The sequence below is a fragment of the Filicampus tigris genome, chromosome 20 (genome assembly GCF_054856515.1).
Source record: "Filicampus tigris isolate MCC_2025a chromosome 20, RoL_Ftig_1.0, whole genome shotgun sequence".
Classification (NCBI taxonomy): Eukaryota; Metazoa; Chordata; class Actinopteri; order Syngnathiformes; family Syngnathidae; genus Filicampus; species Filicampus tigris.
The window spans coordinates 11,176,019-11,203,607 of record NC_141236.1 but is presented as its reverse complement, the minus strand read 5'-3'; the positions used below and the strand labels follow the sequence as shown (position 1 = coordinate 11,203,607).

Genomic DNA, 27,589 nt, shown 5'->3' with positions numbered 1-27,589 from the left:
ATGTACCTTTTTCAAACAACAATGGGGGAAAACATTGATTAAAAGCTTAAAACAGATTTTTCTAAAAAGAGGACAAGTAATCAGTGAGAGTATGCTAACTTAACTCGATAGCGATAGCTCCCTAGAGATTTGGATTTTTACTGGCACCTTGGTCTTTGGCCCTTTGCAGTGATTATTTCTGTTAATCGGAGCGCGGCGGCAGATAATTGACCCAGCGCCAGTCCTCCCGCTCATATTCAATTCATAAAGCCCATTTCATTTATTTTCGCTCCCCGCTGATTGAGATGATGATCACATTACATCGCTCCGCCGGCCTCAGAAGATGAGAAATGAAGATTTAGGAGGGAAATTGATGAGTCACCTTCCTCCAGAAACGCCCTCAAAGTTCTGAAGCCGCGCAAACGTTTCAAGAAGCATTCTTGGATATTTAATTGACCCGCGCAGGGCTTAGAAATCAAACGAAATGGACCCTGACAGGAAAGAAGGTTTCCCATGCCTGATTTCACTTGTATTAACTGTAACAGGCAATGTATGAAACATTTGAGTAACGGCCAGGCAGAAGAGAATTTGTAACCTAGAAAATCAAAACACTGGTGTTTAACAGAGTAATGTATAACTTGCGTTGATTTGAAAAATCCTTGGGAAGAGGATCTTGAAAGAAAAGATCGCATGTTCAATCGCAATGGCAATATCGAGGGGAAAATAGATTTCCTCGATTGTTCATGGCCACTAATGTCCTGTAGCGATGCACGGTCACAGGGGATGCAGTCATCCGGGAGGGCAAGGCATGCTGGGGGGGGGGGGGGGGGGGGGGTTGCGGGGCGGCGTGGGGGCTGGCAGCGCCATCAATCAACGCGTAACGACCGAGGGCAGGCTGTCAATGACAAAATGGAAATAAACAAGACGGCGACGGCGAGTCAGGGCGACGACAGCGCATCCGCTCGTCTGATTCGCACCATCAGACGTTAGCGGACGCCGCCGGTGAAGGAGGCGATCGTGGGGGGGAGGGGTTTGGAGGGGCAAGGGAGGGCGAAATGAAAAGATCAAGTCAAGTGAACCTGCGGCCATGTGCAACTTTTAGCATCGCCGGCTGTCAATCAGTCTCAGGTGTTCTTCCGCACCATAGCTGCTAGTTTGACTTAAACGTCTAATCGGTGCTTGGAGTTTCGTTTTGCCGTTTGTAGGGCTGAACGTTGAAAACAAAAACAAACAAAAAAAACAACAACAACAAAAATGCAACTGTGATTTTTTTCCCTCTCAATATTGCGATTGTGATTTGCATGCCATTATTTTTTCAAGACCCTCTTCCAATGTACTTTTTTTTTTTTTTTTTTTTTTTTTAAACAAACACAAACAATAAATTCATCTTAACAATAAAATGTATTATAGAGTCTTGGTTTCAAAAGTGAGCTCCCCGAATAGCGCACAAATGTTCTACGCGCACACACACACACCCACACAACATGCACACATTAGCACCAGAGGTCCCCGCGGAAGCTCTGCTAATATGCGCCACCTGTGGGGTCACATCCCATTTGTCAAACCTTTGGGTGCCCGCCAGCAGACGAGCGGGCTGCTGAGCTCACACTTTTGGGTACCGGACGTGAGCGCGAGCGCCCGCGCACGCACGCGCGCGCGCCATCTGGGCGCAGCTCAGGTAAACTTAAAAAGTGGCACAATGTCAAAGAATTCACAACCAAAAGTGTCTTGTAGATCCGGGATCACTGACATTTTTTAGTGTGTAAAAACGACTTTTTGGCGACTGAGCAATCTTTTCTCCACACTCATATCCAATCAAATCACGTGTAAAAAGGGGGAAGTGTTTGTCACCAAGCACAACTGTCAGCATTTTGTGCGCAACGCCGTAAACGGCGACGGGCGGCCGCGTTTCGAGGGCGGCACAAGCGGCTAAGTGGCAAGGTGGAGGTGGCACTGTTTGCTAATTGGACCTAATTGTTGGAAAACACTGACCCCCCCCCCACCAATGAGTCATGTGCGCGCAACCGCTTACTCTGAGGTGCGCCGCTGGAAAGGCTCGGGCCACATCTAATTACTGTACATTCCCTGTATTATGCTTGGACCACACACACACACACACGCGCGCGCACACACACACACACCGTGACATTTAAATATCAGTTTAAGGTTAATGCGTCTCCCCGGCAGATGGATAAAACCCTCCGAATGTCATTGTGCTCCAGCCACATTTGCAGTGACAAAGCAAGCAGTCACGTCAGCCTAACAGGCAGAAGCGCAATTTGAATTCAAGTCATCAAAATTCAGATTTAGGCAAACAATGTCTTCGAACAAAACGTCTTTTTTTTTTTTTTTTTTTTTTTGGTGACGCCGATGTTGCCCCAACTTTGACCCGCTATTGCCTTGAGTTGTCGACGAAAACATTGCATTTTGGATGACTTTTAACGGCATAAAGCTCCGAGCGCGAGCCGTTTGTTAAAGATTGCGAGAAACGCCACAGAATTCAATGATTATGGATAAAATGTCTTTCGTTTTGCGTGCCTGGAACGGATCACCGCAATTGCCTTTTATTTTCTATGGGAAGCATCGCTTTGGATTTCAAACGAGTCCATTTTAGTCAAACGGATTACTGAGGGAGATTCATTGAATTCCCAAGTCATCGAGACGACGAAACCCCTCATCACAACTTTTACACGAATGCGCGTGATGGCAAAATAATGCTGGAGCCGTCCCGCTTTGCGTCGGACATGAGCGCTGTTAAGCGAGCCGCCGACGTGGACTTTCACGCTTTGGAAATTAAATCATCAGCCGAGGAGGCGGCGGCGGCGGCGGCGACGAGCGGAGCGGAGCCGCCATTAGGTTAATGAGCTGTGAAATGAAATGTATTCCTTGGCAGCCCCGCCCGCACACGCCTAATGAACTTTAGTCCGCGGCCATCAATTACCTGCCGCCTTTTACTACCTGGACTCAAGCGTCGAACAAGACCGCACTTAGCCGCGGCATGTGCTCGCTATTATTCTTCTTTGCATAAAGCATAGGAAGTGCAAATGAATTAGGATGTAGCGCGAACCTCCTCCAAGGCTTGAAAGCCCTCTTGTGGCGCAACAAGAAATTGCACGCCCCCTGCGCGCGATAAAACCACGACCACAATTTGAGGATAAGTCCCCGCTGTTGCGCCGTATACGTGGGAAGTCTGTTGTCGGAAAAAAAATTGGAGAAAAAAATGACCAAATGTGTACGTTGACTTGCCCGTACTTTTGTAAACAAGGTCATTGGAAGCTAAGAAATATTAAAATGTCATCAAAATGTAGTGATGTGGCAGAACCTTAGAATTGCCCAACCTCAACTAAATTCAGTCAGTATCGTGTTTCCGTTTCCAATGCGAAAAACATGAGGTCAACGTTGTTTAGGAATCACTTGTCTATTATTACGCAATTGATCTCCTCACGCTTTTGACGATTGCTATTTCGACACTTTATTGTTGACAGAAATTCTTCACACTGGCGGCTTGCCCTTGAAAACATTTTTGTCCGCTTCCGAACTTGTGGGAAGAGAAATCACACGCACGCACGCAGATCCCCCGCGCACTTAGCTGCCAGGCCAAGCAGTGCGATTTTCAGCAGCGCAGCAGAAGGGGAACAATTGTTTGGACAGCATGCGAGAATGCGAGAATAATCCCGTCATCTGGACCTGGCTCGTAATCTCACACACACACACGCGCACGCACGCACGCAAGACAAAGAAAGTAAAAGTAAAAGAGCTTCAGTTTGTTTTGGCACGAGCGGCCGAGAGTCGTGTCAATGTCACGCGGCGGACGCTTTCGGCGGCGAGCCCGTCGGCTTTGGACGCTTCTTAAAATGATCAAGGGGAGGGAATAAAAAAGGAACAAAAAAAAAAAAAAAAAGGGCGGGACGGACGAAAAAGTTCAAGGGAAGGATCCTTTGAGGAAAAAGTAAGATGCTGTGCAAAAGCTGAAGGGTGAAGGAGGCCCCGCCCACCAAGTTTAGGTACCCGTGCTGAACATAAACAGCAAGCAAAGAAATACCGGTTGACTTGCAATCACTTGCAACCCCAATTTGAAAGCCTCAGCAAGGGTCCGTCCAACAAAAACACCAAACGTTGGGATTGAGGCCTCACACTTGAGCACACTTGTGCAAAAACTCCTTTTTCAACTGCAGATTCTGGATCACATCCTGGGAATGTTTCGCAAAATAGCCTTTCCAAATATACGGTGTATATTTGAAGCCCTAACCTTGCCTTAGAAAGCGCTGACCGGGGATTGCTTTGAATCCACGCCTCATTTCAAACCTTAGACCTGACTTGAAACCCAACTTACCCTTTAATCAGCGCCAACAAAAGTACAACTCTTGTGTCCAAAAGAAAAAGCAAAGAAAGACGAAGTCAACGCGCACGAGCCGCCAGGGCGAGCCGCCCGTCTGACAGTTTGCGCAGTACGGCGCCAAAGCGGCGGGCAATTACCAAGCGCTCGGCCGACATCTTGTCTTCGAGTGCCTTTAACAAGCATCGCAAGCGTCGCTTCACGCGCACCCTGCAGGGCAGGGCTTTTTTTTTTTTTTTTTTTTTTTTTGCAGTTAAGTTCTCATCACGTGAACGTCAGTCACGTTTTTTCAATGGGTTAGGGCTTCAAACACAATTTAGGGCTTCAAATTAGGGTTGCAATTTTAGGACTCGAAAACAAAAGTTAATGTTTCAAAGTATGGTTTCAAACAAGGGGTCACACTTTCAAATTAGGTCAGGGTTAAGATTCCAGACAAAAGCTGGGGTTAAAAAGTGCAGTTTGAAGACAAGATTAGGGTTTCAAATTAGGGCTTCAAGACCATTTGGATTTTAAAGTAACATTCCAAGACAAGTTAGTGCTCGGATTCCGAATTAGGGTATCAAGCCTGGGTTAAAATTGTGGACTAGAGTGGGGTTTCAAGACAGACTTGAGGTTTCGAAGTAGGGCTTCAAGACAAGGGTTGCAGTTTCAAATTAGGCGCTTAAAACATGAGATAGTATTTCAAATTAGGCTTTCAAGATAAGGTGAGAGTAAGGGTTTCAAGCCTCCAACGAATTCTAAAATGGACCCAATGTTGACCTCCTGTTTGAGTTTCGGTTCGAACAAGGCAAATCCGACGTTCCTTTTCCTGCTACAAGTGTCGTGCGAGGCCCCGAGCGGAGGCCGGCCCCCGTTTGGCACGTCTGTCATCCAAATGGCCGCACGGCTGACACCGACGCAGACATTTGTGACGGCCGAGGGCAAAAGATCCAAACAAACATTCAGATCAACTTGCTAGCCCCAGAAGCGTTTTTATCGGGGGGGGGGGGGGGGTGGGCTGGCTTGTCAGCAGCGCCTTTTTTACTACCGAGTCTGTCGGGATGAGTGAGAGGCTGCGGCGGAGTCGGGCTGAAAACGTCAGGGCGGCAAAGTCGGAAAAAATGCCAAAGATGTCCGCCGCTCGCGGCGTGACCCCTCAACCGATTTCGCTTTGCAGCCTGGCTCACCGTTTTGAATGAGGCCTACCGTTTCAAATATGGCTTTTAAACTTTCAAACCTTGCGCCACATAAATCGCCTATGTGAACGAGCTAGGTTAGCTAGCTCAGGGTGCTAATGCTAAGCTAAGCTTGCCAACCCTCGTTCGAAAACGCCACGGCTTCTTTTGAATTCTTAATCCAGGTGTTGAAACCATAGCTCTGACTTGAAATCCTACCTTGAAACCCTAATGCAGGCTTGAAACCCTAACCCTAGTTTTCTACACCAAATTTTAAAACTCTTTCAAGTACAACACACAGATTTGAAGATGCATCGTTCTTTTATACGCCGCTTTAGAGCGCCTTGTTGTCAGCCATTAGTGTGCGCATGTCACGCAGAGAAAGGTGGGTGACATCTGTTTTTATTTTTTATTTTTAAATTGGACTTGAACTGCATCGGGCTATCGCCGCCGCATTAGAGCGCCCGGTTGTTGCGACGTGGATAAACCCAAGAACTTGGCTACACGAAGTCGCTTCCGCTGTAGTAAAACTCAAAGTGAATTTAACACTCTCTTCTCATTTCCTACAGGCCGCCCTTCTCAACTCAAACGCAAAAAGAACAGAAAGGTGCAAAAATCAGTGGCTGAAAAATTGACATCTATTTCCAAGACGGAATAAAGCAGAGCGGCAGACGGGAGCTTTGCGGTAAGTCAACATGAAGGCTGCTTAATAATACGGCTGGAGTAAATAAAAGAGCGTGCGAGTGCTTTTTGCGGGGCGTCCCGGGACTCGCCGGGTCGCTCCTCGGCCGTTCCGCTGTCAGATGCGGTTACTCAGCCTGCGCGGGCCCGGCCGTCACGCCCGGCTGCGACCGTCAAGGCGCGTGACGTGGGATTTTTAAAGGGAGGGATGGCACGCAATTCTTTTTTTTTTTTTTTTCTTTTCCCCCTTTCAAATCCTCGTGCTGGACTCAAAGACACCTGGGTGGAACAAATGCTATGAAATATGTGGAGAAAGACACAAATGTCTTAACCACTGGCAACAAAGGCGAGCACAGCCACAAGGGAAAACGTTCACTTGTGTCCAAATTAGCCAATTTTCCCTTCCCCCTGAGACTTTGCAACACTCGTCGGTGTCACGAGCTCTCGGTCTCACGAAGCAGGTGTGTGAAAATTGCTATTGTCACACTCGCACACGCTCATACTGATCACCAGAAGAAGGACGCTTTGTCGTCCTCGTATTCTCGCTAGAGAGGGGTGAGAGTGCTGCTGGCGGAACTTCTCCAGTCATCGATGCGGACAAATTCAAGAGTGTGGTCGGAAGAGGCGTCTGGCCACTGTTTTGTTCGTGTCCTCAAAAAAACATTTTTTTTTTCACCCTTCCCAGTTATGCTTCTTCCCTTAAATCTGGCCCCAAATCTGGGCGTCGTTAGTTAGCATCGCAAAGCAGCTTTCTGTCGATAATCAGACAATTTAGATGCAAGTCCCGAGGGGGGTTTTTCATTAAACTAATCCAGGCCCGACCGACGGATATTAGCCGAAGATTGCTAACAATAATGCCATACAATCAGTTACCCAAAAAAAAAAAATCGATGTAAGCCAAGAAGGGCAAACTTGTAACGTACACATGAATATATTTCTTACTTTTTCTCATCGTATTTTCTTAACTGGATGTTTTTGTCGCTTAACAGCGACTTTGCGGGTCAAAATTTCAGATTTTGAACCATGTGCGTCAACCATTCGCTCTCGTGCAGTAAAAATAATCGCGTTCATCTGCCGAAAAATGTATCTGACTGTGGGAATTTGGTTCATCAGCACAAATAATTATCAGGGTTAACTCCGTTCTGAATTTGCAGTTTTGCCCAAAAGATGCCAATTACCGTCAGTCAACTTTTTAAATTGTTCGCACTCAATTCTGAATTTGTAGTTTTATTGCAAATTAGCGCATGGAAAAATAAATAAATAAATAAAAATTGTCGATCACCTGCTTAAGAATTAAGGTTAATTTTCAAGGTTCTCCGCACTTGGTTTTAATCATGACGGTCATCTTTATTCTTGCGGGGCGACCTCGTAAGACCACCGAATGGATACCTGATGTTGTCGTAGTGCACCGCGAGAGGTAACATTTCCGGTTTATCGGGACATTTTGCAGCGGCAGCCCGCGCTTCGCAGCTTGTTGATGCCAGCTGTGTCGCCTCCAATGCTATCAGTGTAATATTCATGACGCGCTCTCGCTCCATGTCATGTTCCTTTGTTCCCTCTCATTACGGCGCTGTCCTGAAAATGACAAGGTACAAGAGCCTCTCTCTCTCTCTCTCTCTCTTTTTTTTTTTCTAAATCCCGCACCCATTTCCTGTGAAGTAGCAGAAGAGGATAAAAAGCCCAATGAAGAGATAAGATCGCTAATGGAGGTTTTGTCAGACTTCCAGCCTTCACTGCGCGCTGTGTTTTTACAGACATGAAGCATTTAACTGACATTTTGGGAGAGGGGTGGGGCTGAAATGTGTTTGCTTTTTGTGTAGTTAAAAAAAAAAAAAATGAAAAGGATTAACACCGCGCATGTTTTGCCTTTAATTTGGCTTTTCTGCAGTAAGATAGTCCACTCAAATTTGGACATGAAACAACATTTCCTGGGGGGGGGGAACGTGTCTAAACAGCACCTTCACAAGTGTTTTGCTTTGTAGTTGGCTTTTTGCCATTTTAAACAAACCAAAAAATGAAGGTTTACAAAAGTCCACGATTGCAACCAACATGCGAAGAGTTCAACTGTAAGAGCAACATTTTTTTGTGGATCAAGGAAGATTTTTTTTTTTTTTTCCCTAAATATAATATTTTGGAAAAGTCCATTCAACTGTGAACTTCAACATTTGAATAGTCCCAATGCAAATGCAGACAACTTTATTTGTGAGTTGAGCAAAATGAGTTTTTGTATTTCTGGTGCCAGGTTAAAGTTAATCATTTTTATTTGGGGTATTCGAAATTGATTCCTGCAATTCAGAGGCTAACCGTGTTTTTACAGACACGAGTCATCCGTTTGTCGCAAGCTCTCCACGTCGTTGGGTAAACGACTTTCTCGGCGGAAAATGGGCGGTTAAGGACGATGACGACCATGAGGGCAGCAAAGTCCCGTCTGGCGCGCGGGTGGGTGCGGTCATCCGAGGACCATCAGCCTCCTTAAACGGGACAGTTTATCAACCGGGATCTCACGTTCGTCGATCCACTCTCATCTGGCTGAATCTATGCTCCCTCCTTCTGTGCATCCCACCAAACAAGAAGAGGAACTACATTATTAGATAAATATTGATCGCGAACCGCTGTTATTCGGTGCGATGTGTTTTGAAGCACTCGATACGTATTGTACATTATAAAACATTTAGCGGTAACATAATTAACGAGAATGTCAGGAATTAAACAGTTTGTGCGTGGCGATTTATTCCCCGAACGCCTTCTGGTGTGCACGGCCTGGCCACCAGGGGGCGGTACAACACACTCATGCCGACAATCAACGAAGAGTTTCTCAGCTACTCTTAAGTTAAAGTCACCCAGTAAAGAACATATGCCTGCGAGTATTGTAAGAGAGAAGAGAGTTCAATTGAGTTAATTGCCCATACAGGCCAATTTTTGCTCGCAAGTCAATGCAAATCGTCCGAACAACATGACGCCTCGTGCAAAGTCACAATGGAAAGAACAAAACGACTCGAAATAAATCGATCAGACAGAGGAGAAAAAGGATAAGAAATAAGGCGCAAGTCACTCCCTTTCCCCTCCTACCACCGTCGTTCTTCTTCGTCCGTGAAGGCATTCGAGCTAAACAGGCGTGTTCTCACAAAAGCCGTCCGTCTCAATCATGTTGAATGATCAATGCGGCGTAGTTTGAGTCGCCAAAAGCCAACGTTTGGCAGCCCCATTTGCACCAATCATTATCTTGGCCATTAGCCGACGTATTAGCTACCGGAGGCGCGTCTAAATCAGCAACATATAGACTTACCAACACACACACATGCGCACGCGCGCGCGCGCGCGACAGCCAAGTCCATTAAGGCACTGCGCACAAATCAAGCAGGAAATAGAAACCCGGCGGTGAAAATGAATATATGCAAAACAGGCTGAAGTTGCTTTTAAAACGTCAATCCCGTAAGAGCGCGGACTTAAGAAAGAAGATACGGTCGGGAAGGCAGGCGGGATGTGATGTCAACAGATAAGCAGAGACGCTAAGTGGACTCCAGAAAAGTCCAAGGAAGGACTTGGAGGAATTGCAGTAGAAAATGCCGCACAAGTCAAACAATTTTGTTCTAAAATAGTTACAGTCAATATAAAAACTATCAAACTTTATACTACGCAGTAATAAACTCACAACCGCAGTCCAAAAAATGTTTGAGGCCATTAATATTATATTCTTACGCCAAAACAGAAATTAGCAAACTGTGTGAAATTTGAAACCTTGAAAAGTCGCTCTCGTCGTCTAGCCTAGTGGTAGCAATTTTGCCTATGTGACGTTCCTTTGGGCTTTCATGTAGAGTGGCCGTACTATCAAGCCTTGTGGAATACTTTTTTTTCTTCTTTTTTTATTGTTACATCAGGCAATTTTAACATGCATGTAGAATATACTGTAAAACTACACGGACCGAGTAGTGAGCCTTGTGGAATGCCGTCGGTTTTCGAGCGTAACGGCAAATTGTGACATTTATGTTACAGGACTTGTGTTAAGTGGGAGTCAGCACACAGCTGCCATTTAAATTTAAAGTGCCTCTGATGAACCCCAAATAAAATCCAGATGTTCTAGTAGCCTTTTCCTGGTACTAGTCACATCTTCCAGCACAAGTCCTGGCCCGGAGAGAGCTCCCACAGCATCAGAGAGGCATCGTTTGACAATAGAAAGGCACAAAAAAAACCCAAAAAAATTCCAAGGCATAATCCATGGAACACAATGAGGACTACGTTGAAATCTTTCCAGCGACTCTATATACGTTTATTTTTTTTCTAATGTAAAAAGTGTGCTTTGGTTCAATAAAGGATGGGGAATCTTGGGTGCATGTGGCGCACACACACATCCCCCCCCCCTCCCCTCCCAAAGATGGCCGTGTAACAGATTTACTTAGTTGTTTAATTTCACACTTGATGGGTGGGCAGGCGCTCCCGAGCCTCAACTATTTGTATACAAGCAATTAAAAAGTCAATCTTCCGTAATATGTCCCCTTTAAGAGGCTCTCTACGAGTAACGGTCGTCGGGGGAGTCTTGTTAAGAACGATGGTGTTGGCATGCGGTTGTTTACTGTGGCTAAAGTGGCGAGACAATTTTATTGTAGGTGCGCGTCGCCTCCATCGCGCACACAAACAAAGCAGACTTTGCCGTTAAAAGCCGCGCGTACGTCGCCGCGAAGCCGACTTCGTGAAAGACGACGGCTCCTCCTCCTCTGCGTGGATTAACTTGTCAGCTGGGGCCGGCGCCGCCTTTTCGCATCCAATAAAAAAGTTTTCTAAGGTCGTCGTCGGCTCGACGGCACGTTGATGGCGCTGCGCTTCTCCGACAGGAGCGATGGCGCTAATGTGCCGCCCGTCCTTGAGTGGCGGATGCAAATGACAGCCATTTTCGAGCCCGAAAGCACAGCTGGAGAGGCCCTTAAACGCAACACGCACACACACACACACACACACACAAACACCGAGTGGGAGAAAACAAAAGACATTAAAAGTTTCCGCCTCCGCTCTCCACACCATCGACAGGGAGCGTTTTAAAACGAGGCGGCCACAACCTTGCTTTGATTTATTTGCCTCTTTTCCTGCTTCTTCACCTCCACTGGGCGTGTATGACTGCTTGTTTGTGTGTCAGAAGTTTGGGGTGTCTTCGTTTGTGCCGGGAGTATATTTGGCCCGCCGTTGATTGGGATTTGCAATATTCTATTTGTTTGAATGCCACTCACTCCCAAATATCGAATGTGTGGCCAGGGATCCACAACAGGGGAGCCAAGCCGGGCGAGGGAACGACGGAGCAAGTCACACAATCTTTCGGGGAGTCATTGCGGGCTCTATTCATTAGTGAGAATTATTCGCGGCGCAAATCTGAATGGGATTGTTTGCCGTGCTTTGTAGTTGGATTTGAACAGGACAAAACAAGCGCGCAGATGATCTTTTTTGTTTTTCTCCCCGCACGGCTGCAGCTTACTGTCAGGGCCGTCGGCACCATCTGGCCGGGCCTCGCCGGCGCTCAGCGGATCGCGCGCTAACGCCACGTGATCCGGCCGCGTCTGTTGTTTGACTTTACGGTCAGCTCGGTGTTGATGTTTCGTCTTGACGGCGTATATGCGGAGGTCTGCCGTGTGCGCCTCAGTCAGCAGAAAGCACATATGGCGCCGTTAATATGAACGCGCTGCTGACACATAGTCGATGCGCTCGCACTGCAAGCGGAGTCGCTGCCAATTCACATGTACAACTGGTCCCCATCCAATCCGATTAAAAACTATATGGGCCCGTATAACCCAACAGTGCGTGTTACGACGGTGTAGATTACAACCGGATAAATGACGGCAACGTATATTGTGACAACGCCTATGGCGACGGTGGCTGTCGCGGCGCGTTACGGCGTACGGGATATTACGCCGATCGATGCAATGCTGTGTTACGACAAAGTACAATAGGTTTATCGCAACAGCGAATATTATGGCGGTTTATATTGCATTCACGTATAAAACGACAAGCAAATGATTCCTAGGAATTGAACCACTGATTTTCATGCCTACTTACGTCTACTATGGCGTACCATGTCGAGTGTGTATGATGCCGACTTAGATGACGCCGCCGTACATTCTGATGATCGCGCTGTATATTACCACCCATTATAGGACACGGTGCTTCCTGTGAAATAAATATTGTCCGAGGGCAGCGTGCGTCCGTCCCTCTGGTAGGCCGACGGCAGAATTTGGGGTCAAACTCAAGCGCAAACACAAAAGTGCACCATCTGTGTTCCGAGACATAAAGCAAATCGTCCAGAAGCAAAATCCCACATTGGAAGGCAACCCGGGGAGCAATCGCCCGACTTAAAAAGTGAATTAAGCAAAACAAATTGTGATTAGTTTGGCGCCATTTGTGGAACCATTTCCACGGATGCTGCTTTGGGCTCGTTGAAGTTGATTAAAAACAATATAAAGCCACCTTTGGGGAAACCCCATTCAAAGAACGATCAATGACTTAGAGCACAAACAAACGCGATAATATGTAATGCGACGTACATCAGCATAAGATGAGAGAAGATTAGCGCCTGTTGACAACAAGACCAAGTCGCACAACTCAGACAGTGAGAAAGAGTCCAAAGTTCCCGTCTTCAACCCACATTCTCATCCAATGGACGAATTGAAAGGGCCATAAAATACCGTATAGCTTTGGAAAGAGACCGCAACATTTGGACAGAAGTTGTGTATAGTTTTATTTTTATCCAATGCTGTTCCTTACATTTCACTACAGCACTGCAGCACTGTCACTTAGAGTATTTTTTCCTCTGTACTATGTACAGGCCTAAATGAGTGTTCCTCATATTTTTTATGTAGATGTAGGTTGGTGTGTATACACATGTGTATATACACATGTTACTGCGTATATCTACATAGGTTTGATTCTAAATGTTTGCCGTCAATGTTATACATTAATGGCCACATTATGCCGCCGCCCCTGTGTGACCTATATCTTTGCTACTGTAACAATGAAAATTTCCCCACTGTGGGATCAATAAAGGCATTCTTATTCTTATTATTCTTATTCTTATATAACACGAAACAACATAAATGAGGGATGGTGGGTGTACGGGGTTGCTTGGTTGGTTGTGTCTGCCAGCTGCGCTCGGCGCCACCTCTCTAATCCACCGCAGAACAGCCGGAGGCTTTCCAGCGCAATACCACATTTTCATAATGAGAGCCAATGAGCTGTAAATCCCTGCTGGTGCACTTTTACACAGCCACACAAGGCGAACGCCGCCCGGCATTTTACTCCGAAAGGTGGAACGGAAACAAAAAAAAAAAAAAAAAAAAAAAAAAAGTCTCAAAATTACCTTCGCCGAGGAAGACGCATACATCCTTAAAAGGTGTGACATTTGATTTTCTATCCTGAAGGCAGTAATTGTCCTTGAAGTCAAATCATTCGCTTGTGCGGTGGGATTTTTTTTTTTTTTTTTTAACAAGAAAAATAGACAAAAATGTCATCGAAATCACAAAATTTCTTTCAAATGTCAAATATAGTGCTATGGTTCTTCAACGCCTCCCTGATGGTCTCGTTTTATGAAGGAGGCGTTACATTTGATAAAAGTGGCCTTATAAAAAAAAAAAAAAAAAAAAAAAAAAAAAGTCTTTTGAATTATTTTATTTATGGAGCCCCTCAAAAAGTTAAGCCCGAAAAAGACGCAGGGAGTCCACTATTTTGAGTTTCAAGCGGCCATTTTAGGTTCCGCATTCCTTTGCCTCGAAAGAGGTGCGATTCAGTTGTCGGTCAATAAAACGCGGATGTTAAAGGCAAAATCCAAACGTGCGCGTTACTGAACAAGTCTAGCAAATTGTTTGGCCCCGGCCAAAGTTTCGTGGACAAGCCGACAAGAACTTCTTGCCCCTCCTGCTGTGAGCCATCTCCCGCCCGCGTAATTCCGTCTCCCTGGGCGAGAATGGATGGCGACGGCGCACCTTGACCTCGGCTCAACTGGCTGGCGTGAAGAGCGAGAGAGCCAAGGAAGCGGGAAGAAGACGCCAGATGACAAAAGAGATGAGGGCAGAGAGGCGGCAATGTGACGGATGCACGGAAGAAGCCTGCGATTGAGTGGAATTTAGACCGCGGCGGGTCGCAGAGAATTGAGTGCCAAGGCCCATCCACACTTGAGAAAAATGTCAGAGATGTGCATGTTGTTCTCCCGGGTGGAATTAATAGTTTCTTTTGCGTGGGTTACAGTGAACACCCACTATGGCTCACTATTGACACATTTTCGAACTAATGCTGAGCTACTTGCTGAAAATGCCCCGATTCACGGATGTTTGGCGTATTTATACAGTATGTATAGGAAAGGAGTAATTGGCGTCAAGGAAGTGAAGTATACGAAAGAAACGCTATCAATTTGGACCACGGTAAAGATTTGGACTCAAAAGGCTTGATGTGATCGTCACACGTATATGTCGAAAAGTCTTTCATAACTTTTTTGTGATGTGAATTCAGGGATTCATTTGTGTCTATATCACGCGTTTGAAGATCACTGCTGAAAATATAGCTCTGAACTGTTCTTCATTTCAGTTTTAGTGATTTTTTTTTTTGTTTTTTTTTTTTTGGGCCACACCTAAAATGCATCAGGTGTCCCCTTCCTCTCGACTCCCCCCCAATGAAGAAGAACCTTTGTTCGCATCAATGGTTCTCTTTCGCAATTCCTGCAGTTAGTGGGCATCATTCTGAGATTGTGAATGCAACTTCTCTCCATGATGCCCCATCATGTTTTTTTTTTCCTCTCGCCACGTCAAGACTCGCGGGATGAATAGCGATCTATGTTTGGCTTTCACGCGCCAAGAGGGGAGCATTAACCTCCATTCATCTGCTGATTGGTCGCCGTGACGCCCGATCGATGCGGCTGTTTTTACTCACCTGGCAGCCTTGGCAAAAAGCCTTCGGCGTATTGACGAGTTCTCCCGCCGCCCCGAGATGTCCGCCGGCTGCATAACGGACAGGAAAAAGCCCTACGCGTCCCGACAGGTGGAAATTGCCAAAATCTTCGCATAACTGCCTAAAACCTCCTAATAACGAGGGAATGAAAGGAAATTGTCTTTGTCGGGATGTACTCCTCTATTAGAATGTCTTATGAGTCCAAATAACGTATTTATTTATTTCTCTGTGGCCAGAATCCTAGTCAGCTCATTTTTCTTGACATTAATATGCAACACTGATACAGATTTTTTTTTTTTTTTTTTTTTTTTTTACCAACCTCTTGGCAACTGAAAAGAGACTTTCTGGAGAATTCCAATCTGGAAGAAGTTGTCCATAAAAGATTTTAGGCCTGATTAATGATAATTAGTGTGTTATTGTATCCGTGATGTAATAAAGTTACTGGGTGTGTTTTTTTCATCATAAAAATGGAATAAAACACCAGCTTGCCTGTTTTCAAACATCCAAATGAAGAAAAAGAAACAAACTATATATTCTTGTGCGACGGCACCCTTAAACTGATACTAACAGGGCTCAAGATCGCCGCCCTGGAGCACACCACCTCAACCGCAATCCAGCGGTGACTTTCCCTGGTTGTCCCTCCGCTCCCCCGTTCCCGCCCGCCCAGCGTTCCCTCCCACGTCTTGTATGTTTCATTATGCTGGCAGAATTGTCACGCGCATCAAAGTTGTTTTAAAAAGTGTCTGGTCTTCCCTCTCTCTGGTGGGAAAGTGGCACTGTGTTATTATCCCTGGTGGTGCTCTTCATCGGCGCTCGCATCAAAAGATTCACTTAGACAGCAGCGAAAGCTTTTTCCACGCTTTGCCTCGGCCTGGCAGGCGCGGACGAGCGTGATGGCAGATAAGGGAGCAGAGCGGAGGACGGCAGGAGGAGGAGGAGGAGGAGGAGGAAGGATGAGGGCAAAAACGCAGAGGGAGGGAAACGGACGCGCCGGCACGCTGACCACATGACCGCCGTTGACATTTGCTTTTACTACCTTTTGCTACAACATGTACGAGGTAGGTGCTTCACTCATTCACTGGCCTTGACACCTGTATTTGTCTTGGTTGTCAAACTGTCATTTGTAAATCAATGTAATGAATAACAGATCCCTGAAGATGGCGGCGTTGCATCGCTTTCAATGTGAAATCAAAACAGCTTTTGAGTCGAAGATAAAGAAAAGGTGGCGAAATTCGACTTGTCATCTTGATGATGAGGGAGAGAAATTCCAACAAGGAAGTCGGACTAGTTTTGACACAAGACACTTGAACAGAGTATAAATGGTATAAACAAAGTGTGTATAAAGCATGCGTCGTGACCGTCAGAAACAGATAACGCAGTTCGTGGCGTGAATGGCGAATGGCCGTGTAAAAAAGCCGCTGGCGTTCAACTCCAGCCACGCGCTGAGTCAGACATGCTCTGTCAAAATTTATCCGTAAAAGGGTGAACTCCAATGTTGTCCGCCGACCTGACAACAGCACCGATCCGGCTGCCGGTCACCACTAAAAGATTTCAAAAGATCAGGAGACGGCTCGTTGACACACGATTTGACTGTGTCCACTCTGCCATCAAAAAAAAAACAACAAAAAAAACAATCCAAGGGCGGCGCTTCAGTGCCAACTTTCACACACTAAACAGTCGACGGCAGCGCAACCTCGTTGTTGTGAATTGACAGCAAACTTAATTGCCATCAAAGGCCGACTTGACTATTTCTCTGATTCCAAAGCACCACGTGAATAATATCAATCGAGCAACAACGCCAAAAGAAATAACACACACTAAAAGCCACAGGGTGTGAAATTGGGATCCACTTTCGTAATAAAAAGCTATCAGGCCGCGAGGGAGAATGTGCTAATTACTTTTAGCGAAGGAGCCTCTTAAGCGCGCTGTGTTCACTCGCGCCTGCTATTGATTAGCAGCCTCTCACAGTTCACGTCGCTCTTTTATTTTCTGTAAAACTGATTTTATGAACCGCGACGATGAATCAAGTCATTTATTTTTCTGCCATTAAGACCACAAATGCGCCAATGCGCTTTTGGGTGTGTATTTTCATTTTCGGAGGCTTTGTGGTCCTTTAGAATGACGCGATTGCGCGCGAAACGTCCAGTGGGTCACTGCCCCCCAAATGAGACAGTAAGGTCCAAAATGAAAGTAACTTGCCAAATCTGCACTTTCATACAGATTTGTACCAAAACTATGTAGGAGGAAAAAAACTAACTCAAGACGTGAGGGGCTTAAACTTAATTTGGGCTGGGAAAAAAAATGTAGGTTACGTAAAAAATTTTTGCCAGCAGCATTGTACCGCCGTGCACACCAGACATTTCCAGGCCATCCATGGATAATCGATTCTAAAATGATTTGACAGTGACGGCCCTAAACGTAACCATCGTCATACTAATGTGTGACCGTAAAGTCGCTTTACAATTAAACAAATACAATTACAAAAAGCAAATAAAGGACAAATCGATGGAAATTAAAAAGTGAGGCGTAGATATTGAAGCCCACTTTTGTGCTAGCGTATCTGACGCTAAAATATGGAGCAGATGACGCTGCTAGACAACGTTACTTTTGTTTCGGTCTAAGTGCAATCAGCTGTCGCTTTAAAAATTTCACAACGGCTCCCGTCGCACTCGTCCGCCTGCTGTCTTGTCGGCCTCCGAAAAAAAAAAACGCGAGACACAAGAGGCCGTGGCCCTTTTTGGCGCAAACGAGTCGGAGGCACTCGGCAAAGACGTCTTTAGGCCAAATGACGGGAGGACTTTCAACGCGGACCTCAGCAACTGTTCACCCGACTCATCCAAGTGACCAAACTTTGTTTCTGTATGCGTCTACAAAGAACTGTAAACACATTCAAATCAGATAGGAATCGGATTATATTGCCAATATGAGCGAACAGGTCAGATTGACCTCGTCAATACAAGGCGAACGTCATTGAAATGTTCAGATTGCCATGAGGTCAATGTAGGGCTGTGCAATTAATCGAAATACAACGACAATTGCAATTATTACACTCCGGGATTACAAAATTGGCATAGTCGTAAAAAAACGATGATTACTCTGCATTTATACCCAACGCACTATGTTTGTTTACACAAGGAAATCATACTTGAATTTATACATTCACACCGAAAGTTATTCTATAACTAATTTCATACATTTTGTTTGGTCCAAAAGGAACTTACATAATTAGTGTTTCAAAGAAATGTATTTGTCTTTTACGTTTAAACATTTTCTTGTGCTGAACCCAAAAATAAATGATCGTTTGAATAATCAGGATTTCAATTATTACCCAAGTGATCTTGATCAACATTTTTTTCCATAATCGAGCAGCCCTAAATCAATGTAGGGGGCCCTCAGGGACCGTACCTGGGCACCCCTGCGTTAGGTGCACAACCCATTAAATATGAGCAATCAATAGACGATATGTAAATACACGAATGCGGGCGTACATGAAATACGGTGTAATGGTGCAGTAGAGGTGCACAGACCCGAAAAGTTGAAAAAAGATCCTAATGTATACACATATGAATATAAGTACACATGAGAAAAGAAGATGCAAGAGTTGTTCTTACTTTGCATATTCTCGGTTGTCGTGATCGCAGCGCGAGTCCTTGTGCTTCTCCCAGTCCTTGCCGTGCTTGCAGGTGGTCAGCAGGACAATATCGTCCCCGTTGTGGATGTGATACAAAGTGTTCCTGGTCTCCGAGCCGATCCCCGTCAGGTAGCGCTTCCCTTTGAAGACCAGCAGGTAGCGCCTGGAGGACGAGGAGGAGGCGGGCGCGTCTCGGGGCGCCGCGCCACCGCCGGCCCCCGTGCCACCCGCGACCCCTGCTTTCAGCGGGTGGTCTTTGGAGAACAAAGGGATGGAAATATCAAAGTTGGGTCGGAAGTTGGCCACGTCGGCGCTGGCCTTGGCCAACATGGCCTGGCCCACCTCGAATCCCAGATCCTCTGTGTAGTCCGGCCAGGTACCGGAGTAGAGGTTAAAAATCAGGTGGTTCCTACCGTCGTTCCACGTGGGCAAACTCTGGATGCGCGTCCTGGCGTTCTGGACAAACTGGGCCGACAGGCGGTCCCTGTCCAGGGTGTCCACGGCCAGGACGAACAGGCAGGCCTTCAGGGGGTCGGCGGTGTGGAAACGAGACTCCTGAATGGAGGACAGGATCTTACGATAGGTGGCGGAGATCTCGTCGCCCCTCTGCGGCGGGTAGACGTAGACGCCGAAGTGTGGCTGGCAGCGGGCAAAGTCGAAGCAGGTTTCCATGCGGCAGCGTTTGTTCTTGTAGAGGTTGTCGCGGACCGCCCGCCGCTCTCGGGGCGAGCTGTGCTGGTGGTGCACCTGAGGACCGTCCTCCTGAAAAGTACACGTAAAAAAAATGATCTTCAAGGATGCTTTTTCCGAGGTCTTGAATATTTATGGACAAAATAGAAACTGAATTTAAGGGTGACCGTGGCCAGCTGGAGGCAGTAAAGGACAGACGGATTAAGTATACCACTGTTACGAATTATGAATCCCACCGGAGCTCTAGGCTGTCTTTCCTGGAAGCAGCAGCCAATCAAATTGCAGCAGGGCGTGTCCTGCCTACTACTACAATCAGTCGTTCTTTGCAGAGGATAAAGAATACATGACTACGAGCAATACCGTCAACATGGTGGCCGAACCTTTTCAACTCAACTTAATTTGGCCCTCTGCAAACTTTTGATAGCACACGTCCAACTGTTCAACGTGTCGGTACATTTTGCCCGACTATTCTTCCGGTTGCTCTCCGTATCAGTCACAACCTTTAATCTCCATTCGGCGTACCTCCTGCTCTCCTCCCTCCAGGTAGGGCCCCAGCAACCGGGTCAAGTCGGTCCAGCGGCCGGGCTGTTTGGACGGGCCCCTGCGAGGCAGCGGCGGCCTGGGCCTGGCCCGCTCCGCTTCCTGGCTCTGGCTGTACGGCTGGTGCCGGTCGTCGTCGGGGTACTGGGGCAACTGGTGGCGGCGGTACCACCGCTGCTGCTGTTGCTGCTCAAAGTCGGCGATTTGCAGAGCCCACATGTAGACCAGGAAGAGAAGAGCGACCCCCACAGACACGAGCAGGTACCGCTTCTTGGCCTGCATGTGTGCTGCGGGGGAGGTGGAGGGTGGGATCGGGAGGAGGAGGAGGAAGGGTGGGAGGAAAGGGACTGAGGAGGTGGACGGAGGAGCCGGGTTAGGGGGATGATGATGAAAGGGAGGCGAGAGGGGAGGTTGGCTCAGGTCAGGTGGAGCCACTTGGATGTCGCCCTAGCCACACCATGGCATTCTGGGATGCGGAGTCACTAAAGAGGATGAAAAAAAAAATGCACAGTTAATACCGGCAACCATTACTCGATGACTCTTTATAAACAGGAAAAAAAATGCGTCCGATTCTCATGGGGAAATCAAGAATTAGCTTAGATTTGCCAAGCCCAAATTCCACAATCAGCTGTCAGTCTGAAATACAAGCATACACAATAATAAACAAAGAGTTGGATTCAGTACGGCTTCTGTCATGGGTAGAATACTTTTTTGTTTTCTTTAAGTATGTTTCTCAATATGGGAGTGTAGCAGATCGACCGCTGTTTGTAATATTCGGACATGTGCCAGGTCCAAACACGACAAACTCGCGGTGCTATACTATTAAATCAAGTAAATTTGTAGCTTGTGAGCATACATTTCACTTGTTTCTTCTTCTATATATTTAGTGCATGAAACTGGATATATGATGTTTATTTATTTATTTTATGTAATGCGCACTACAGTTTCCAATATGTGCCAGGTCAAAATATTAGAAACAACTCTGAGGAACAGGAACAATATTGAACATATACTGCTAAATTTAGTTGTATTGGATGTCACTGAAACAGTGCCGCGGTCCCTTGAGCACAAATGTCACATTTTTATGTTTCTGTGATTTATTGAATACTGGATAGTGCAGTATTTACATTTTCTGCAATTTGCATTAAATGGTCTAAAATTACTAATACTCTCACCTAGTTTCTCATACTTTTCGCTCTTAATAAATGTCCATAGTGTGTCAAGTTAAATATTTTGACTAATGCACAAGTTATATTTAGCAGCATGACGTCACCGAAGAGTACATTTTTAGTGCCTACCTGTTTACTAGGGAACACCTGTGGTCGCGTCAAGGTTGGATGCTGCTGCTGCTGCTGCTGACCCCTCAGAGGGCGCGTGCATTCCACCGCCCCTGTGCACGCACGCGCGAGCGCGCGCAACTAACGAAGGCGCAATTAACGCGCACGCTCACGCGCGCACGCAGCGTCGGAATCCGCGGAGCAACGCCGCCGCCACCACCGCCTCGACGACCGCACGGCGCCGCTCCTCCATCCGCCTGCGAAACTTTTTGCTTCTTTCTCATCCGCGGAAGACGACAAAACAAGACTGGACGCGCGTCCACGCCGCCGGCACTGTCACCGCCTTCTCCTCCTCCTCCCGCATCCGTCCACACGCGTCCATCCCAGAGCAAAAATCCTAAAGGCGTCACTTTTTGGGGGGTCGAGTCCTCATCCTCATCATCGGCCTCCGGGGAATCCAGTTACGGGATCCACTTCACGGTCCACGGCTTGATTGACAGGCAGCGCGGATTGCCTCGAGGAAAAGTGGACGCGCGCACATGCGCGCCTGAATGCGAGTCCTCTTTGGGATCAGAGCAGCAAGCAACCACCCACCCGCCAACAAACGCCCCCCCCCCCCCCACCCCCGAGCACGTGAGCAGGCAGACGGGAGGTGCGATGCTCGTGAATTTGCAACGTTTGGGGTGCAACTTTTCTTCAAATACACCATGGCTCCTCCGTACGAAACTCCATCAAGAAATGTGTGAATTTCAGGGCGTCTGGCAGGTTCGCACTGCTTACTTTCGGTACAATGTCAACCATTTGTCAATTTCCACAATTTCCAGCACCGGACGCTTTGGTAGGCAATTTTGGGGTGATTCATTATGCTCCGAAGTTTGGACGGTTCCAAGTTTACACTTCAGTTGTGATTGAAATCGATGACAACCGCTTCACCGGTTCAATATCGCCCTCTCGTGGCAACTTTTTGCAGTGCTTTATCAGGGTCTATGGCGTGCCACTTCTTTAGGTACGCATTCAATTGGGCTTTGACAAAGATAGGGCTCGATTTCGGTCCTGAAACATGCTATGGTGACATGAGTAGCCTGTAGGAGATTGCTGTCACTTATAGGACACGGGCAGTACTTGCCAGAAATCTCTGCCGCTCCTTTATAATGTTGCTGTAGGCCTCTTTGAAGCCTTCATAAACACCTCTCCTATATGGGAGCTTGCTACAAAGTGTAGAGCCCATCCAGTGGTTGCCATGAATCTCATCTTCTTTTTTAAATAATTAGACAGGATTTTTTTTGTCACTTGTATGACGTAGCCAGTACTAGCCACAAGGCTTTGCAGCTTCTTGTTAATCGGGTTTAGACCCCATCTCAACTTCCCATTGTCCCGTGGTGTGGGAGATTGTTGTCACATGTAGAAAATAGTCATTGCTGGTCAAACGTGAACAATGTCAGAGATTGTTGTCACATGGAGGATACAACTAAGGCTTGCCAGAAATTAATCTTTTTTGTTTTTTTGCTCAATGCATCTTCACAGCCCCCTTGAGAACGTTTCATATGAAGAATATGGGAGATTGTTGGCACATGAAGGACAGCATATAACCTAGGATTCTTGCCTTAGCATAATGTGGTACGATTCCTGAAGTTTGGAGAAGAAACAGGCCAATGTAACATTCATGTCCCCAAACCAGTTTAGTTCAGACAGCCTTTAAAATCAACAAGGTTCTTCCTTTGACTTGGAAAACACGCCATTCGTGGGTCGCATCAATAAAAAAAGAAAATACTACAGCGTGGAATGGAGAAGGTTTGGAGGAGCAGAAGAGTCTCTGGGCTTTTTGGGCATTTCAATTATCCAAAAGTCCCTCCGGTACGCTGCCGCCTGTCGTGCCGTCAGCGTTAATGTTTTAAAAGCGCGGGAACGCGCGCGCGGGCACGCACACACATTTTGATTTATAGACGCAGCTGCGCTTCAGCGACTAACCGCGCTGAAATATTCATGCCATATTTATCCACGTGAATGACGTCTCATGCATTTCCGAGGAGGGAGGAATTAGCGCAGCCAGAGCGATGCATGATGGGCCTGAGCCTGACGCCTCACACGTCATCAAAGCCATCAGCGTCACACCTGCGCTCGCATCCGACTTCCTTCATTTGGATTTAGAGAAGTGTTTTTGTCATCCCAGTTGTGGGGGTCTGTTGCTGTGGCCCTCCTAGGACACAGCCAGTACTTGCTTGAAATCCCTGCAACTCCTTGTTAATGTTATTGTAGACCGTTTCACAAGATCCCTGAGCACTTTCAATGTGAAGGATATGGGAGATTGTTGTCTTGTGTAGCGCATAGCCAGTACTTGCCCGACATGAGGCATAGGGCAGATTGTTGTCACATGTGGGGAAACAGCCAGAAAATGTGTGATGCTCCTTTCATGGTGCCTCTTTGCAGACTCCACGAACAGTTTTCAGATCAAGGCGACAGGAGATTGTTGTCACTTGTTGGACATAGCCAGTTCTTGACAGAAATCTCTTCCTTTCCTTTTCGATGTTGCCTTTTCGCAGCTCTAACATGGCCACTATCGTATAGTGGAGCTGAGGTAGAGCACAGCAAAAAAACTCAGACTAAAATGCGCTCCCGTCATACGCTCGTTTCCTCGTAATTCACGACGCTATTGGAATTCCAATATGGGGGGGGGGGGGGGGGGACGACGGGCTGTTATTATTGATCGGACCGGCAGCAGCGCAATAAATCTGCGAGCGCTCGGTACGTCCGAGTAAGAAATGAATCTTTGATACAAATGAGCGTCATCGCTTCTGGCCCAGAAAGTCCAAATGGAGATCAAATTGAGCGTAATTGCCTTCCTCGCTTCTTCTTCTTCTTCTTCTTCTTCTTCTGTGCGGTTACGTCACTAAAATGAACCGAGTTAGATAACGCTGCTTGGGGAAACTTTTCAAGTCAGATAGCCGTGAGGTCTTATTTAGAAATTCATTGGCAATTTTCAGGAAGGTGTGTGTGTGTGTGTGTGGCCAGCCTATGCGTGATATTGCCGAGGGATGGACCGGAAGCTCTATTAATGTTGCGTAAGCTCCTCGTCTAATTAGAGCTAATTGACGGATGATTGGCGCGGTCCAAACACTGATCGATTGGCGTCCCTGCACCGGGACTCTTCATTAGTCTCGTCTGTCCTCATTGAATTCATCTGCCCCTCCCCACTCCTCCTTGCACATTTAATACTTGCAGTGCGAAGCCTTTGACATAAAATATTAAGGTGTCAAAATGGAAGGAAGAGATGCCATTTTTATCCCATGTCGAGGCCTGTTGTTAAAAAAAAAAAAAAACACTGATGCATGGTGCCTCCTCAGTTTGTAAAAATGTGACATTGTGTAAACGTCTGCGGCCACTCTGTTGTCCTAATTCACCGTCCCAACAAGCAAGGATGAATAATACGAAGAATTTTGATAACATCTGCCGGGCTCACGTTTCACACGGGAAATGACTTTTTTTTTTCCCCCCTCCTCATCGATTCTTCTTCGCCAGCTAAGATGTCCGTCACCCCCACCTTGTCAGCCGACGGATGGATGACTGGAGGAAATAATGGATGGAACGGGCCGGAACCGGGATTTAAAAGGTGAGCGTCCGCTACGCCGGGAAACATTCTGCAAAAGACGACAGTAAATAAGTACTTGTTTTCTCATAGCAGAAGCCAAGTCAAAAATCAAAGGTTTGTTTCTAAATACGTTTGAGGATGATTGCTGGAAGCGTGCAAAGACTGGGAGGTTTTCCACCATTTCGGGTTGCCTGATTTTTGGGCACATGGCAAAAACGGGGCCCAAACAGTCATCCCAAAAAATTGAGCACCTTTCATTCGCAAGCGAGCTCACCTGAGCAGATGTCGTCCAGTTCTCCCACCTCCTCCTGCACCCGGAGGAGGAGGAGGTCCTGCAACATCTCCTGCTGTTGATCCTCCGAGTCCACGCCGAGGAGGAGCAGGTGGTGCTCCCGCAGCCTCAGCAGCGCGCGACCTACACCCCGCCAAATATTATCATTACGCGACAATAATAATAGAACGCGCAGCGAACTCATTGCTGCTAATCATTTGAATCGGCTGTGTCGGAGGAGGGGGAAAACATCGAAAACATGCGGGATGGCGGCCCTCGAGGACCAGAGTTTGACAGCTGTGATGTCGAGAAAAGTCCGCGCGGCTATCGGCAGCGCTGGAAGTCAGAAGCTGATCCGCTGCTAACGGCTCGGCTGCCTAACTAAACATAAAAGAATCCTGTGCGATATCGTGTTTCAAAGTTTGGGGTCATTGAGAAACGTCCCCGTTTTTATTGGGAAGAAAATACCTGATATGGCGTGTTTCATCACGGCCTTGTGGAGAACACCCACTAGGCTGGGATAGCACTTTTCGATCCACTCCAGCACATCCTGCACCGACCACGACGACACACGCTTGGACGTTTCCATCGCCGAGACCACGGCACCAGCAAAACACCACTCCGACAAAAGGGGCTGCAAGACAGAAAACATCATCGTTAAAGCTGAAGACCACGTAAAGCCGGGCAGGACACCCGCATCGGCCATGGTCCTCGTGTTGAGCTTTAAATCTCATTGCAACAATGCTTTTGCTTTTGATTAGCCACAGGAAGGATAATGGGTGACAATCATCAGTTCAATTCCGCACAATCTGCGCTCCAGCCGTCATCATTTTAAACATTCACGACTTTTTTTTCGGGCTATTATTATTAGCATGCGTCACAGCAAGACCGGTATTGATTCGACTCGAGCAATTTGAGGAAGCCGAGGTGAGAGGTCAGGAAGAAATAAAGATAGGAGTACAGTACACGCTCCTTGTCAGCACTCTTTCTCCACCGAGGAATCCGATTGATTTTGACTATGTTACACTAGAGTGTAAAGGTCCTATTAAATCCTTTCCTGCGCTGGACCAGTCTCCAGGATGATCATCTTTAAACCTCAGATTTTTTTTCATAGAATGTCAAACCAGAAAGATGATCGATTTTACAGGATTCGCCCAACTTTTTTTTCATAACACATTTTCAGTTTATATAACACAAAACAGGATTACACGAGCAAATATTTAGCATCGTAACTGACGATTTGCAGTGTCCCCACTTGTTAGCCTGTGGTGCGCTCGCAAATTGCCCAACATGGGACATTTAGACAAAACAAGAGTGAAATCCGCTGACGTTCCAAGGAGGAAAAAGTCGTGTTTGCTGCAACAAATCCTCCCGAGGGTGGAAAAAAAACTGCTAAATTGTTGATGTGACCTTTTCAGTGAAATGTAGGAAATGTCATTTCCTGTGTTAATTAGCGGAGAAGTCACAGTCACACTGGACTCATTGGCATACACTGTGAAAACATTTGAGGACTTTAAAAGTCAAGGTGGCAGTCAAGAAACCAGCTCTTCTCTGTTTTAAAGGAGACTTAGTTTGCTGTTTCACAATTTGACACAGTTACCATGTCTCTTATAACATCTCCTATTTATATGTATACAGCATGTGAATTATTGTGATAATCTGCTGTAATATTGCATTATAGCAGTATTAGATAGAATTGATGGTTTCTACAATTGAGACGTGATAATTTCGTCACATTTTCAGAAAGCTAAAAAAAGATTTGCTTGGTTCTGTAATTTCACGTGAAGTCGTTTTTTAACCGATGCAATGCCGCCATCTTGTGGCAAGTACAACCTTCTTCAACGGACAACGGGGTCTTGCGCCACAATTCGACCCCCCCCCAATTGTGGCAAATACAACCTTCTTGAATGAACAACAAGGTTCTTGCGCCACAATTCGACGTTTTTTTGTTTTTTTTTGTTTACCCCATTTGTGTTAAAATAAAGAAACCCAAGTCGTCATTTTGCTTTCCTTGCTAAACAACCACATAAGACCAACAAATACACATTTGACAACATTCTATTTTGTTGTGGTGGTAAAACTAGGCGCCGAATTGCTACAGTTACTATCATATTATCATTTCAGCGTCGTATTTATGCACATGTGAGCGTTTGAAAATAATAGCACCCAAAAATAAGTCAGTCATTTTCGGAGTTTGGCGACATAGCGCGCCAACAACGCACGGCACACAGCAAACGTTTCGGAAATCATAGCGAGCCTTTTAGCTTTTAATTAACTTATAAAGAAATCGTCTCTTCTTTGTTTTACTTACTTTCAGGTGTATGTGCGACCGAGTGCTTTGTAGTTCTTTACGCCACGGCTGCATGCCTGAACTTGTCCACGCGGAAGGCGACCACCTGCCAGTAACCGCACCCCCATCAGGTGTGTTCATGTGCGCTGGTGTGTTCACGTATGCTTGGAATTTACAGTCCAGTTTCAGAAAAATCCTCTTTTTTTTGTTTTTGTACAAAAAAATCAAGTGTGAATAA

General features: G+C 46.4%; 2 protein-coding genes across 4 annotated transcripts in view; both read right to left on the bottom strand.

Moving 5' to 3' along the window:
• LOC147128315 (exostosin-1) overlaps positions 1-20,211 on the bottom strand; it is a 55,738-nt gene extending 35,527 nt beyond the window's left edge. For both annotated transcript variants that reach the window (XM_086019071.1, XM_086019072.1), the window contains exons 1-2: positions 19,910-20,211; positions 18,678-19,459 (exon numbers count right to left, since the gene is read on the bottom strand). In XM_086019071.1, the coding sequence (XP_085875197.1) occupies positions 18,678-19,459; positions 19,910-20,209 (1,082 nt within the window). In that variant the 5' untranslated portion in view covers positions 20,210-20,211. The remainder of the gene's footprint in view (positions 1-18,677; positions 19,460-19,909) is intronic.
• A 50-nt stretch (positions 20,212-20,261) lies between these two features.
• On the bottom strand, positions 20,262-27,484 carry LOC147128314 (sterile alpha motif domain-containing protein 12-like). Of its 2 annotated transcripts, XR_015083926.1 has the most exons (5): positions 27,373-27,484; positions 25,530-25,695; positions 25,065-25,205; positions 24,743-24,839; positions 20,262-20,409 (listed from the first exon to the last, which is right to left on the bottom strand). XR_015083926.1 is itself a non-coding variant. In XM_086019073.1 (4 exons), the coding sequence occupies exons 1-4, from the start codon at positions 27,424-27,426 to the stop codon at positions 24,823-24,825; spliced, it is 378 nt and encodes a 125-aa protein (XP_085875199.1). In that variant the 5' UTR covers positions 27,427-27,484; the 3' UTR covers positions 24,397-24,822. The 2 variants fall into 2 exon arrangements, 1 of the variants encoding a protein (XP_085875199.1); XM_086019073.1 differs by lacking the exon at positions 20,262-20,409 and having other exon boundaries at positions 24,397-24,839.
• Between the last annotated feature and the right edge of the window lie 105 nt (positions 27,485-27,589).

Coding starts and splice junctions, on each gene's coding strand:
- LOC147128314 (XM_086019073.1), bottom strand. CDS start 27,426: ATGCAGCCGTGGCGTAAAGAACTACAAAGCACTCGGTCGCACATACAC. Junction 25,696..27,372: donor GGTCGCACATACACCTGAAA/GTAAGTAAAACA, acceptor TCTGTCTTGCAG/CCCCTTTTGTCGGAGTGGTG. Junction 25,206..25,529: donor GATGAAACACGCCATATCAG/GTATTTTCTTCC, acceptor GGCGGGGTGTAG/GTCGCGCGCTGCTGAGGCTG.